The sequence below is a fragment of the Egretta garzetta genome, unplaced genomic scaffold (genome assembly GCF_000687185.1).
Source record: "Egretta garzetta isolate BGI_Z169 unplaced genomic scaffold, ASM68718v1 scaffold287, whole genome shotgun sequence".
NCBI classification, from domain to species: domain Eukaryota; kingdom Metazoa; phylum Chordata; class Aves; order Pelecaniformes; family Ardeidae; genus Egretta; species Egretta garzetta.
Window position 1 is genome coordinate 9,353,806 of NW_009260435.1, and position 14,637 is coordinate 9,368,442.

General features: G+C 37.4%; 1 protein-coding gene across 2 annotated transcripts in view; it reads right to left on the minus strand.

Annotated features, from left to right (window-relative positions):
• Positions 1 to 399: 399 nt before the first annotated feature.
• The window catches only part of UNC13C (unc-13 homolog C), a 178,488-nt gene continuing 164,250 nt past the window's right edge, over positions 400 to 14,637 (minus strand). For both annotated transcript variants that reach the window (XM_009643989.2, XM_035899467.1), the window contains 3 exons: positions 2,591 to 2,683; positions 1,702 to 1,861; positions 400 to 685 (listed from right to left, as the gene is read on the minus strand). In XM_009643989.2, coding sequence (XP_009642284.1) covers positions 400 to 685; positions 1,702 to 1,861; positions 2,591 to 2,683 — 539 coding nt within the window. The remainder of the gene's footprint in view (positions 686 to 1,701; positions 1,862 to 2,590; positions 2,684 to 14,637) is intronic.

Sequence of the window (14,637 nt, forward strand, 5' to 3'; positions counted from 1 at the left end):
ATAATAGTGAGGGAGGTGACTTAATTTAGAATAAGCAACACAGTAGTTTAACAGAGAAAACCTATTTTTTCAATTTAAAAAAGCTAATTATTTATTAATAAATGTTAAAAAATAAAGGAATTGTGATGAGGTGAAATCAACATTTAAAAAGATATGATGAAACATTTACTCTTAATCTTAGTTTTGGCACTTCATTGGAACAATTACTTTACTAAAGACCAAAATATGTATAAAAGATGTACAGCTCCTTGACATACCTTGCAAATATAGTACATAAGTACTGGCAAACACTGAAAACATAGTTAAACATTCCCACGGATTTGCACATGCATGCACTATTTGGACAACAGCATTGTATCTATATTCTTGGCGGTGACAATCTTGCATTATTTGGATATTTTAGGCCATTTCTTCAGCAGATCTGGTTTCTGATTTAAGTCTTACAAATTCTCTAGCAACTTCATCATTGGTCCTCTGAGAAAGTATTCTAAGAATTGTTAACCCAGTTTCATCTACAGAGATGTTTCTCAGCAAGGGGTACCAAGATGCACAGCTACCTTTCTCTGCTATGTTTTGCAGCTGAATAACTGTCATTCCTATAACGCGATCTTCCCTAGCAAAGCAGTAATCTTTCACTGAGAGGTGAAGTTCGTAGGCTCCTGGCTTCTCTTCGTTACTCAAAATGCTGCATGGATTAAAAATACAAATTTAGAACAAGGAGTTCACTTTCATTCACCTAAGGAATGAACGTACTCTAGGAATCTTGTAAAGATCGAAGTGATAGTGGCAGTTTAATTTTGTAGTCGCATTTTGTTGCAACAGAGTATCGTTCAGTTTTAAAACTTCTAGGCAGTTAACCTTTCAGATGCTAACAATGATGTAGCCTCCGTTCCCACTGACCTGAACAGGGACAGAGAATTCATCATTCCCTCAATATCTGAAATAAACACTGTTACCTTTCCCTAGAAAGTACGTAAAATGTTCAACTAGTTCCACATTTATCATAACCGCATCTTTAAGTCAACTGCAGGAAAAAAAAGAAAAATCACTGGCAGCAAGCCTCAAAAGGAGCCTTGTGGTCAGACACTGAGAAAGTGAACTCTGTTCTAGTCAGGGTTGGGGGTAAGAGAAGTAAAATGCATTGTAAAATGCATCTGGTAAGGGGTAAGAGGAGGAAAATGTATTGGTCTCAGTTATGAAAGAGGAGGAGGAGTAAACAGGTGAGAGGTACTGTGAGAAGTGCTAAATTTAAACCTCCAGGTTAAGTGAAAGTTTCTCATGGCTTTACAGATTAAATAATGGAGAGGAATAATACCATTGACACATGCACAACCCTTTGCGTATTTAGATATCTCAACAGTCACAAAGGCCCAGATACCTAGCAGTAATAATTAATGCTTTGGTCCAGATAACCAGTTAGGCAAATAGATTCCTAGGTATATAAATAGTTTTTCCTGTGTAGGGAAATGCACATTTTAACCAGCTTTTGTAAGATTGAAAGCTTAGTCATTATCATTCATCTTCATATAAAACAAAGATACAAGTTACTAAATAATTTTGAAGTTGTGTCCATGTCTATGAACTCTGATGTGTATAGTGGCCTTAGGCTTTTTTTTTTTTTTAATGTTCTTACTGGTTTAACTGCAAGAATTCTAACAAAATTTGCATAAAATATGCAATTAACAGACAAAAAAGACTTACAATTGGAAAGTTTCATTGTATTTTGGTGACCAGGTGTTGCTCTTTGTCTTGGTTCCATGTTTTCTTTTCTTGTCACTTAGGTTAGGACCTAATATGCAAACTTCCACAAATGGCCGGAACATAGCTGTTGTTTGCCAGTTTAGGTTATTAATTGCTACAACTATGAAGAAATAAAAGAAATGAAGTGAAATGAAATTCCATTGGAAGAGCTCCAATTAATTATCCAGTATGACTTTGTGTAGCCAGTGAAAGGTGACCTGGGCGCTTTTCCTATAGGATACCAATATCTGGCAAGCCTAGGAAGAGCTTTGCCTGTTCTCTGCCAAGTAAGATGTTGACTACTTTCAGTTAAAACAGTAGCAAATATAAACGTATATTTTAGAAATGCTTCACATTAACAGCTCTTTTGTCTGCTACCTTCACTGTAATTAAAAAATCAGCTTATGCTAATCTAAATGATACTCGGTTTCCTCTGGAATTCAGGTTGTACAGAACAAAGGGATTTTGTTAAAAATGAAACTTTTTAAGCTTTGGTGCAGTTATTCACCACCCAGCTTTGCTACAGCTTTTGGAAAACTAAATTATATGCAATCAATTCAGAAGTCAAATTTGGCACATTTGAATTCATAAGTCCATAACTTTGTATAATACACTTTAACTGTCTGTGCAGAGAAACACAGACAGTACTTACCTGCGTAATCTTAACTTCTGCTGATGTTCAGCAAGGAAAAAGTATGATCCTAATCACCTGAAGCATACTCGTATCATTGCAAGTACTGTAATACCTAATATTTCTTATTTCATTATTTGTATGTTTTACTTAAGATGTAGTGCTTGGGGGTTTGGGACTTTGTTGCTTTTTTTTTAAGATTAGCTATTTGAAACTTACCTTTTACAGTGACTTTATGCTCACCAGTTCCAGGATGTGTAGAGACATCCACCTGTATAGATATCTCACCCACTGAATTATTGGTGGTTTGACCTGAAATGATAATTAGTAGGTTAGCACACTTGGCTTCTCAATACATCAAGAGAAATAAACAGTGAAAGAGCGTGAGTGATATTTTCTGTCAGATACACATAGAAATTTCTGATATATATTTCACATTTAAGTGGGAATCACTTACAGATTCACAAGTGATTTTGCCATAAAACTACCTAGCAATCGCAAATGTCTGTGTAAAGTGCCTCAGTAAGGTAAAACGCTTTCATCTGGAACCTCCCATTCTGCTTGTCTCTAGCCGTATTTGCATCTTTAAATGCAAAAGTGGGTGTTTTGATCAAACTTTGTCTGCACGTGCAGCCCAAAAATCTCATTACAAGGGCACATTTGGAAAGTTATTTCTGTATTGCTATTGGTGAACCCTTTGTTGGGGGTCATGTCTAAGCAAACTACTGAAGTCCTGCACTAGCACAATCACAGGGGCTTAAAGAAAAAAGGGAAGTTTGGAGGGATGGCAGAGGAGCCAGGTACTTAATTCTGCAAGTCTTTACTTTAGAGCACCAGCACAGGTTCCAAGTCAATTTGCACATAATAATTCCCTAAAAGGACTCTCGGTATGTATCGAAAGGTCCTTTAATAGATCAGGTTGTAACAGTACAATATAAACAAGGTTGGCTATGTTTACTTGTTCTTTAATTGGATGACCGTGAACATTGAACTCTGAACTGTGCACTTGCTCTCCAGCCTAAACTTTGTGAACCATACACTACAGCAAATTGCTAACCCTTTAGAACTGGCTGCCATTTCCGTGGGTTGGCAGCAGAAAGATGCTATCTTCTTTATATTTATACAGAAATTCCTTACCCCCTGGTTCCCCATCCATCTATATGTGAGGGGAAGCAAACATTCCTTTAGAAGTTTTCCAGCAGCTCGCACGGGAATTGAGGAAGGACTACAGAGAAGAGGGGTGTCTTGTGTAATTGTAGTGGGGGAAAATGATTCCGCCCCCCCCCCAATTAGTTTATGCCCAGAACGTATTTGTTTTTCCTTTATCATGCATAGTTTTTTCTGGATCTCACCATTAGTGGCTTCCTAGAAATTTGTTCTACAGTGATGTTTATTTGTTATGTTGGCATAATCTGTAATTACGTTCTCTACACTGGTTGAACATTGCAAGGTCAATTAAATATTCTTACCCCAAGCGTTACTGCTTCAGAGAACAAGTTTTTTTTTTTTCCTGATACATCAAAATGTGGAAATTCAGTGCCCAGTTAGCTTGCTCAGAATCTTTGAACACTGTTCTGTATTTTCTAACTTTCAGGTGAGTTTGACTTTGACTTGTCACGAATCCCCTTTTGAATGGTAGTTAACGGTATTTTTGCAAAAACACACAGTCTCAATATTTTAATCTGGGTGTGCTTCTGAATCGCAGGGTACCTGTACAAATTTTGCTGCTAGATGTATTTCAGTATTAGCCAGAGCGTTTGGACCACTACTGACATGTAAACAGGTAATTTGTTAGCAGATTTTTAATGACAAGAAATTTAGTTTCAGTGGCAGCCATTAAACTTCTTGCTGTATTTGGATAATTACTTAAAGCTGCACTGTACAGGATTTCTAACTAAGTTGCTAAATCATTCTATATCTTGTTCACAATGAATAATACACAATTTTTTTTAAAGGACACTTATAAAAAGATAGGAATGAGATGGACCATAATAGCTAAATAAAATCAGCAGGATAACTTTATTTAGAAGAATGAAACAATGTATTATCTGACTGTGCAGTAAAATTAGCTTTTATATAGGAAGAGAAAGGAAATTCAGATTTGGCCAAGGTTGTAAAGTTAAAGCTGATTTCCTTTTCTCTTACAAACTCAGTATCTTTAGAGCATGTATCAATGAGTAGCATGGGGTTGGACTAGATGACCTCTAGGGGTCCCTTCCAACCCAAAACATTCTATGATTCTATAATATTGACACTGACTCTCTGCTGCTTGAAATTAAATTTATTTATGAATTTAAAAAAAATAATTGTTTGGAGTGCAAAGTGCTATGTAAAATTATTCTGCCCAGAAAAACCAAGATTTTTTTAAAAGGGCTCATTTTTGTTATAGAAAATGTGGTGGATTTGATGGAGCTACATTTAACCCCGTGGGCTAACTTGTGTGAAAACACCTTCCCTTATATTTGTGTGGATTAGTTAACTTGAATTAAATGAAGACAACACTTCATTTGTTTGTTTGGTTTTTAACACCTAAAATTCAGAAGGCAGCTTATCCAGGCTAATAGTCCAATACTATATATGCTATATATTTATATATAGGTTATTCCCATTGGCTTTCTGATGCTGGAGAGTAAATCAAAGAGAGTGGAGACTGGAGCTTCTAGAGCATTAATCTGTCTTGTTCCTTCATATTGTGAAATTCCACCTTTTCAAATTGTTATATACTGTACAGAATTCAGCCTTAATGGATTCTTTCTGTGGTGGTGGACCTTTTTATGAATGATGCTTTCTATTCCACATACAGCTATCTTTGGCTATGCAATGCGAGTTGAACATAGTGTAACTGTATGTCATTAAACTTTTGTTCTGATTAAAACACTTTTGTTGCCAAGCTGAACAGGAGAAGAGAACCAGGAATTTGCTACATCTCAATCACAGGGACAGTGAATGGATAGGATAAACTGAATGTACTGAGAGAGAGTATGAGAAGTTCTCAAATTCTCTCCCAATCTGTATTAATAATAATTTACCACTGACTGCTGTGGAAGATGAGTCAGGCTGATCCTGAATATCACTGAAAATATCAGCCAGTGTCAACTACTTATTTTAATCTTTAGCTTAAAAAAAACCCAAACCAAAACCCCTTTAGGAGAAAACAGGAATGTTTTAAAAGAAAACAATTAGCATTTTCGTTAGATAGCTTATGCAGCAACGTGTGCGTGATGGTAGTAATGGAGTGTGCCGTGTTAACCTGGAATAATGACACATTAGATCTTACTGAAATCTATGAATCTACAAGATAAGTCCTGTTCTATTCCTCCAACCTCTTAACTACGCAAAGTATATCCTTGCCAAGGTTCCAAACCGATCTTTTTCTTTCTTTTTTCTAGTAGTCCATAATTCACAACAGTGATACAGTTATAAAGAAATCTGTGTAAAACATCACACATCAGTTTTATGCTGAAAGAGTCCTCATCCCTGGAGGTATTTAAAAGAAGGATAGATGAGGTGCTTAGGGACATGGTTTAGTGGTGGGATGGCAGGGTTAGGTTAAAGGTTGGACTCGATGATCTCAAAGGTCTTTTCCAATCAAAGTGATTCTATGATTCTATGACATTGAGGAAACTTCCTGCAGCAGAACATCTCAGCCAGAAGAGGTAAGTTCTATCAGAGTCTAGAATATAAGCTTGGCTTCTTTCTGTTCCCGCCCCATCCACCTCGCATTTGCTTTCTCTGACCTCCTGAACAAACTAGAGATACAATTCTAGGATGTTCAGTATTTGCTTATGACAGCTTTTGTTGACATTCAGGACCTAGGGCTCTCCATTTTAAAGTCTCTGATCTGTCTATTTCCGCTGTTTTGTTTTCTTTCTTGCTACCAGTTCTTGTAAACTCACAGCAGGAGTTAGTGATTCTGATTGCACTATAGAAGGGTCTGTTTATCCTACCACATGCAACAAGTCAATTTAACTGACAACAAACATCTAGCCCTGCACTGCAGAGGATGAGTGCACTTTTCTTTGTCTAGTGCTGTAATATAACTTATTAGAAGCTTAACAAACTTACCAATACTTCTGCTTTATGTTTGAAAACCTTATGGTTGCTAAAATGGTACTGCTTCTGCTCTAAACTCCACTTTAGATTTTATTTGTTAGGTTACTTATATGAATCAAAATACAGCATCCTCTCATAGGTGGGTTTTAAAGTGATCACCTGCATTTAAACTGCAGTCATTCTATTGCAGCAAACAAACTGTAAAGGAGAAAAAAATATTTTTCTTTGGCCAAAGATGCTTGCTGCTCAGTGGACAAAACATCCAAACCAGTCAGGCTTTGAGTCCTTCCTTATTTAACACCTGGAATGTCATCAATCTGACAGTTGCTACAGACCTAATCATCTTGAGAGTGCCATTCTGGACCAAGGACCTAGTCAAATATTTCTTAGTCATGATAGCCATGTTGTCTACCTTTGCACACAGAAATTAATTCTTCTGTGTTCTAGTCCCTAGTAGGTACTTTTAGAGAAGTGTAAACTGGTGGACTCTGGTAGAGAAAATAGCAGAAATGAAAGTGGAAAAATGAGTCATGTCTATTTTGTAAAAATAAAACAGAAACTCCCTATATTCTCTAGAATAATATTCCCACTAAAGGCAAGAGACGCCTACTGAATCAGTCTGATTGTGCACAGAAGTACGTTTCTGTGGATGGGGTCTTTTGTCCTGCTCAAATCCTTTAGCAGCAAAAAGTGTAAAAAAAGTTTTCCTGTCGGGAGGACTTGTGGTTGTACATTCCCCCCCGCCCCGCTGGACCTCAGCCTTTGTGTAGTGAGTTGGTTAGCTAGGTGCCCCATAATTGTACCAGAAACATGACTGAGGCAGGGAGAGGCACTATCCATACTGGAAACACTGGTCAAGGCGGGGAGCAGAACAGGAACAGTCACTTATCCCCTGACAGCCTCGAAACGTGCTTCACCTGGGTCGCAACCACAGAGTGGTACCATTGTTACAACCCCAGTGGTACCACTGTTACTGGAGTTTCAGTAATCTCCAGCTGGGTTGAGGTCAGGATGACTAAAGCCAAGCATCTCATGATCCTATAAATCAGTGGTTCAAAGTGAGGCCCCTGGAGCTCTCCTGGACCACAGCAGGCTGTGACCAATATCTCCCTCTGAGCGAGACGCTTCTGAAGTGTCTGCAAATCGGAGATCCATCACCAAAGACTGACAGCAGCGCCTGGGCTGAAACCTTTCTTTCTTGAGAAATGCCAAGACGTTTGACGTGAGTATTTTACTGAATGGAATTTTAGCAGGTATACCCTTGTGTGTGTGTATATACATATTTTATGGATGTAATCATGTTTGTGTGTATGCATGTGTGAATCAATTTCAGTAGTCTGTAGACGTGTGATTTAATTACTAACCCTGTGAATGTTCATTTAGTCAAAGATCAAGTGCTGCTAAAAATCTTGTGGTCCACCTTAAAAATGTGAACAAACCTTAGACTGCTGCTAGACACATAATCCTTAGACATAAACCATTGACCAAGTCTGAGACTAAGATTAGACCTAGCCGCACCTAGGCTCCTTTTGGAAAAGGAATTTAGAAGGGGGGTCTATTCTGAACCTCGTGACTCAACGGGGGGGTCGTCCTTACCCTCTGCATCCATGATCTCTCTGTGAATCATTCCAACTCAAGTGTAACTTAATTTTCCTTTCTGTACTTCTACTGTGCAGTAATAGAGCAAACCTTTAAATCTGTAACTAAGTCGCTGTTTTGATTAATTAATTTTGTTGAATCACTTTGTTAATCAACAGATGATTGAATGCTGTTAAAATATCACAATCAAATCCATGATTTGCTGTAAAGGCACAAATAAATTCTAAACTACTACTAAATCAAATTGTGTAAAGAAGTTCATTTGCAACAAACTGGCGTAGTCAGCAGGATGGCAAGTAGTATCACTGATTATTCGGAAACGCATGGAGTGAGTCTGAGTCCAAAATTCTCAGAAGAATGGGATAACTAACTTCTACGTGTGCATGAAAAAAAAAGAGCCCAGCAGGACAGGATCAACAGAAAGTGAGCTATCATAAAATTTAAGAACAGAATTTAAGACCTTGAAAGAGCAGGAGTAGTACCTCTGCAGAGCTGGGGCATGAGAACTGGGATGCTTTTGTAATTTCTTGGAAAGAGAAAAAAAAAAAAAAAAGGCAAATATTAAGTGTAGTTTGTTGGGGGGGCTACTAGGAGCATTGGTATGCAGCATGGACCTTGGTAAGAGTGGCAAAACACATCTGAGCAGCTGAGCTAATCATTGGACTGTTCATAGGTCTCAGCTCTGACTCTCCAACTCCCACAGTTACACTGCTGTGAGTAGTTAAGATAGCAGAGTTTGTGTACATATTTACTAAAACCAGCACTGTAACTATGCCAAAAGTTTGCACTACTTATATATTCTAATATAAACATAAGGAAGTTTACACAATGATGCATATTCTTATACAGAAGTATTTATGGAAGATAAAACTGCTGTGTCTGAAAAGGTGTTGCCTGACCTCTCTGTTTAACAATGTTAGTTTTTAGGTGGTATTGTATTTAGACAAATGTTGTCATTGATCTTGCAATCTCTTCTGTTACAGTTCAGTATGGCAAAATTTGGTAGCTATAAGAAAGTGAAACACAGCAGCCTTGACTACTGAGCAGTGAAAACCCAATAATTTGATGGTGAAAGTCAGAAATACACAGTACTGAACCCTAAGAGAAGAATCTGTCCCTGTGCTCAGCCATGCAAGCCTACTCTTTCACCCCCTCTGGGCCTGTGAGTTTGAAAATGGCTGTACAATCCTAGGTTAGCATATTGTTTCATGGTACGGAACATCAACCACCATATGTTCTATCTTAGGATGATAGCAAGTCTTTCTTTTGAAACTGCTTTAAGATCTTTTAGTATTCATCATATCTTCCTGTTGGTAGTTTCATGCAAAATCCTTAAATCTGGAGGAGGCTTTATTTGAGGGTCTCTTTCTCACAACATAAAGAATACAAGCCAGTGGCTCTGTGTGTGTGTGTGTGTGTGTGTGTGTGTGTGTGTGAGAGAGTGTGTGTGTGTGTGTGTGTGTGTGTGTGTGTGTGTGTGTGTGTGTGTGTGTGTGTGTGTGTGAGAGAGAGAGAGAGAGAGAGAGAGAGAGATTGAGATTAAGGGCATGCTTGCAAATAAGGATTCTTTTTATGCTGCAAAGTCATCCAGTAGCAAAAGAGAATAATGAATGTTTTTATTGTTCTTTAGCTAGGGACATGTTGTTCTTGTTGCATCCAATAATGATTACAGCTTTCAAACCCAACAAATTTAGGTTTCTTTCCTTGTCTTTTTATTTTTTTTTTTCTTTACTGTTGAACTCCAGAAGCATTAGTTGTTAAAGTGCCTGTGGTCTGTGCAGTGCCCATTTTTGTTTAAGTGGTCCTTGCAGGGACAATTCTAACTACACCATCATATTGTAAAAATGAGACTCACTTTTTTGCTAAATATTTATGAGGACGATATGTTCTTATGCCTTCTATTGTCTCTATGAGCCTTTCCTCAAACTTGCATTGCATTCACAAAGTTCATAGAACTTGTTTGGGAAATTGTTTTATTCAAAATTATTCAAAAAATTCTGTTTTATTAAAAAAATCTCAGCAGTAAACAAAGTGGATTTTTTTTTCTCTACCTGCTGTCCAGTTGAGCCTTAAGTATATGGTTAAGCTGCCAGTGCGTATGCATAAGAGAGAATTGAGACATGACACAGAGTCAAAACTGGAGCTTTTTGGAAATTCAGGAAAAATTCAGTAGAAAAATAAGGGTTGGACTTCGTCACCAAAACCAGCAGCTGTATGTCCAAAACCTGATGTGGATCTGGATTCAGGGTCTTTTTCAGCTCAGGTTACAGAGAACTCAGAAATGTTCTCTATTGCCCTCCTACTGTGAGAAGTTACGTATCTCTGAGGAGAGAACCGAGTCAATTTCTGGAAGCTGGAATCGATTAAGCAGCCTCCACAGTGTCCCAATGCGATCAGCGGCTGTTCTCGGGCGTTCTGAAAACAGAGCTCCTATTTGTATTTGGAAGGCTTTTATACTATCTGCAGTTATTGCAATGTAATAATCTATTATTTGCTTTGAAAGTAAAGCACTGAATTTTCAGAATTTATTGAATATATAAAAATATATTTTCAGAAGTCCTTTATTTGAATTTATGATATTTTTTTACACAATTATATACCAATTTCCCATACATTCATGGTTCCTTACATTTATTGGAGGGCTGAAATGACCCCCAGGTTGAGAAGATGAACATGAATTAAACAGTTTATGGAAAGGGAGTGCTGCTGTTCATCTTGGAATTTCATAATTTGCTCATTCCTCAGATTCATATTGCCACGTTGGTATGTGGTATTTCTCTTCTTCCACTTGGCATGGATCTATAATTAACTTTAGATTATTCACATTGTTCCTTTCTGTCCTGCTGGAGCGCTCTGATTTCCCCAACTTCCATACCAAATGGAAGTGATTTTTTTCTTACTGAGTTTTTTCAGCCTTTCCTGTTACTTTTAATCAAATAAGTATAGTCTCTCTCTGTATGTCTACACTGCCTCCTCCTAATGCCTAGGGTTCTTACATATTTATATTTCTGGGTCTAGATGCTCTTTTACAGACTGTCTTCTTCCTGGAGCTTTGTAGATTCTTGACTTTCTCCTCCTCTCATCCAGACACTCATAAAGTTGTTGCAGGTGGTGACTTTTGCAGTATCTTTGCCTCAAAGTAGTCAAAGATAAGCTAGGCTCTGGAACAGTCTTTATAGCTGTATTAAAAGTTCCTAAATCTATGGAGGTTTACTTTTTTTTGCTCTTTTAACTCTGGCTTTTAGGATTCAGGATTTCAACACCTTCTTTATTTCTCTGAGGATTAGAAATCTAGTTTAAAAGACAAACACCTACCTGCAAACTAATCATCATGCATGACATCCTTTTAGTACCTGAGACTTAGAAAAAGCTCAGTAAGCACTGTGAGCCAGGCAAAATAAAACCAGCTGAACCAGCAGCCTTGCCCTGTGGTAACCCTATCCTGTCCCATCTGGCAGCAAGCTTTTTCAGCATAGCTCCGACCAGTTATTTAAATACTGGACCTATGCTTTGACCTTATTTTCTGTAAAGGACATAAGAATGAAAAAGTTGAACAAGTATTCAAGCTTGCACATTGCCCAGTGCTCCAGGTATTACACAAGCTATGAAATCAACATTTTAATTCAGACAAACATTTGCCATCTCCTGGTTAAACACATGTATTCTGTTGGCATTGTTGTCTGGGGTTCATCTGCTAATTTATTAGAAGACAAAGATCAGGGTGACTATTCAAGTTATATTTTCACAGGATCCTGAGGCTCTGTGATTTAGAGGAAAATCTTGAGTGCATGTTTTAACATTTTCATTTAATACAAAGAGTAAGTTAAAGCTGAATTGTTAAGAGCTGGATGTAGCAAGCTAAATGATCTCTTCTGTGTGTGTGTTGGAGAAAAGGAAGGCAAGCAGGGAAACCTGATTTTAGTGTGATGGAAACCATGCTAACTGCAAAGCGTGCTTTGCTCTAGAAGGTTGCTAAACAAACTGGATAATCGTTTGTTTGGTCGGATTCTGAGACCCAAGTTCAGTTACTTGCTGACTGACTTTCAGCCACCGTTCTTTCCTCAGGCTACCAAGAAAAGATTGGGGTTTGTATGTGATTAGAAAACATGAATCATTTATCTTAAGTATCACTTGGTGTGAAGGTATTAAGGTTGGTAGAAGGTTCTGCAGCATCTGTAAGTCTCTTAATTGCATAAAGCCATGCTAGCAAAATACATTCTCTCCTTTTTGAATTTCTGTAATGCCGGACAGGGATACGAGGAATTCAGAAAGCATAAGATAAAACCAGTATGTTATGGTGTGAGTAGACAGTACTGGTTGTAGTACCAGAGTTTTGATATTAGCATATGCTAGAATACTTCTATTAGTTGTAATTCTGCAACTTTCTTCATTGTTCTTATGTTTTCTGTTGTTCATTAATATACATTCTTTGCAACTGTACACTGATTTCTGCAGCTTATAAAAGTCTATTTTTTTCTTTCATGAAATTTTGTAGCATATGATTGTAACCTCAATTTAAAACTACAGTGAATGAAGCAGGGATTATTTCTTGAGTTAAATTCTGTCTGAAGTATAGGCTATGAGAGTACTGGAAATGCTCTGTAGGATTTAAAGTTCATGATATGACATATGACAGTTAATAATACAATGGTTTTGACATGCAAAAGAGCAGAAAAAAACCTTTCCTTTTTCACTTATAAGAGCTGCTAAACAATCTTTATTTTCTATAGTCTGATGTCATCTATCTGCTTGCCTAAGCTATAGTAAGTTTGCTGTTTTCTGAGTGAACTATCAGCTTAGTATCTGAATCTGATTCTGTATATTTACGAAGACAGAAGACAGTGAGGTTCTGCTTTGCCTCGTACCATCACAGGTTGCAAAGGAACACATAATTGAATTTTGGTTTGGCAGTTGAAAATAATTTCTCTTCATTTATAGATGAATAAGGAATTACGGTTACAGTTACCCGTTCCCATTAGGTAAATATTTTAAATTCTGCTTATTATTGTTTTTTTCAGATGCTTCTTCCTCTTTTAGCCTTCAACTGCCCAGCATAAGAACAAAGAAATCCAATACGAGTCAGCTGATGTGAAAGAATTGCCTTTTCTGCAGTCATTTAAATGCGCAAGTAGGGATAGTAGTATGAGCTCCTGTCGCTAGATGAGTATTGATTTTTCTGCCTAAGTAATACAAAGTCTTTAAAGTTAAGCTAAAAAATATATTGCAGTCCTGCCACTATGGATTGCTATGTTGTGTACCTTACAATAACAGTAGCATTCTCTAATGAGGTTTATAAGAGTACACTGCTGCAAATTTATAAGAAAAAATATTTCTCTATTTCCAGTAAGTAGCCATTTTAGATGCAGCAGTGGCATTTACTTTGGAGAAATTAGTGGTAATAAAGAGAGAAAATTCAGGACACTAATGTTTGAGGTGCTGTCTTGTTATGTTGTTTGCTAAAATATTTGTCCAAATGTTACAAGAGTTGATGCGAACCAAATGCAATCATTCACAACACAGGCTATAGTTTATGAAATTACTGAAGATTTAAGGTAGTTGCTAAACTAAACCACAGCCATAAATTTAATTTCAAAATTGATGTCCTTTAAATCAAATAGTCTAAAAGGTGAAGGTATAACTTAATTCAATAAAAAGTTGACTGCCAGGCCAAAAATTCTTGACAGTAAGTCAAATATACCATGGAGTAGGAGAGTTTGTACAATAGATATGGATGTAAGTCTACTTCAGTGTTCCGAGTCTGTCTGTTCTCTTCTGAAATACAGAAACACAGTAAGAGTTTGTCCTTTGGCTTTTATAGTTTTGTCTTGATTGTGAAAATGTGATTGAATTTAGCTCAAGTTTAGTTAAAATTAGCTTGTCCTGCATGAACTGAAATGTGACCTTTTTGTCTAGAGCTGATGTAGGTTGACAACTTGTATAAATACATCAGTCTCCAAATACATGGCCTTTTACAGAAACCTTTGAGCTTTCCTTGATGATATTCGGTGCTGGCTTGCTGGCTGCCATCCAGCCACTAGCCAGCTGTGGTGTGCTTTAGCCATACAGCACTGAACCCCCAAGTCCCTGCAACTGAGCAGGTTTTATAGGTCAGGCTTGGCAGCACGCTATTATTTTACCACTGATGCTTGGCACAAGTGCAGTGTGCACAAACAATTGTTTGGTCACAACGGATGTTGAAAGCAATCCATATTACAGTTGGAATTTATGCAGAAATGTTATCCTGCAGCTGAATTCAGAGGAGAAAAAAAAAAAAAGTCACTTTTACAGTACAGGCTAATGTAAATTATCAGTAGTGCCCCATCTAAAAGTGACAATTTACAGCTGACAGAAGTCTGAAGAAAACAGAATCAGTCAGAGATCTACACCTCAGATGTACTGATGCTATGAGATTGTCACTTTGCAGAGGTGTCAGTGACCATACAGTAAGATACCAGTCACTCCGGCTTTGAAATGCAGTTCTCTTCACTAAACTGCCTTCGGGTTTTTCAAAATCCTTTAGGTCTCTATCAATGTCGATTTTAGAGAGCCTAAGCACAACCTGCTCCACAAAATGGTTCTTGGCAGAGCTAACACTAGTGCATGGTTGAATAAGA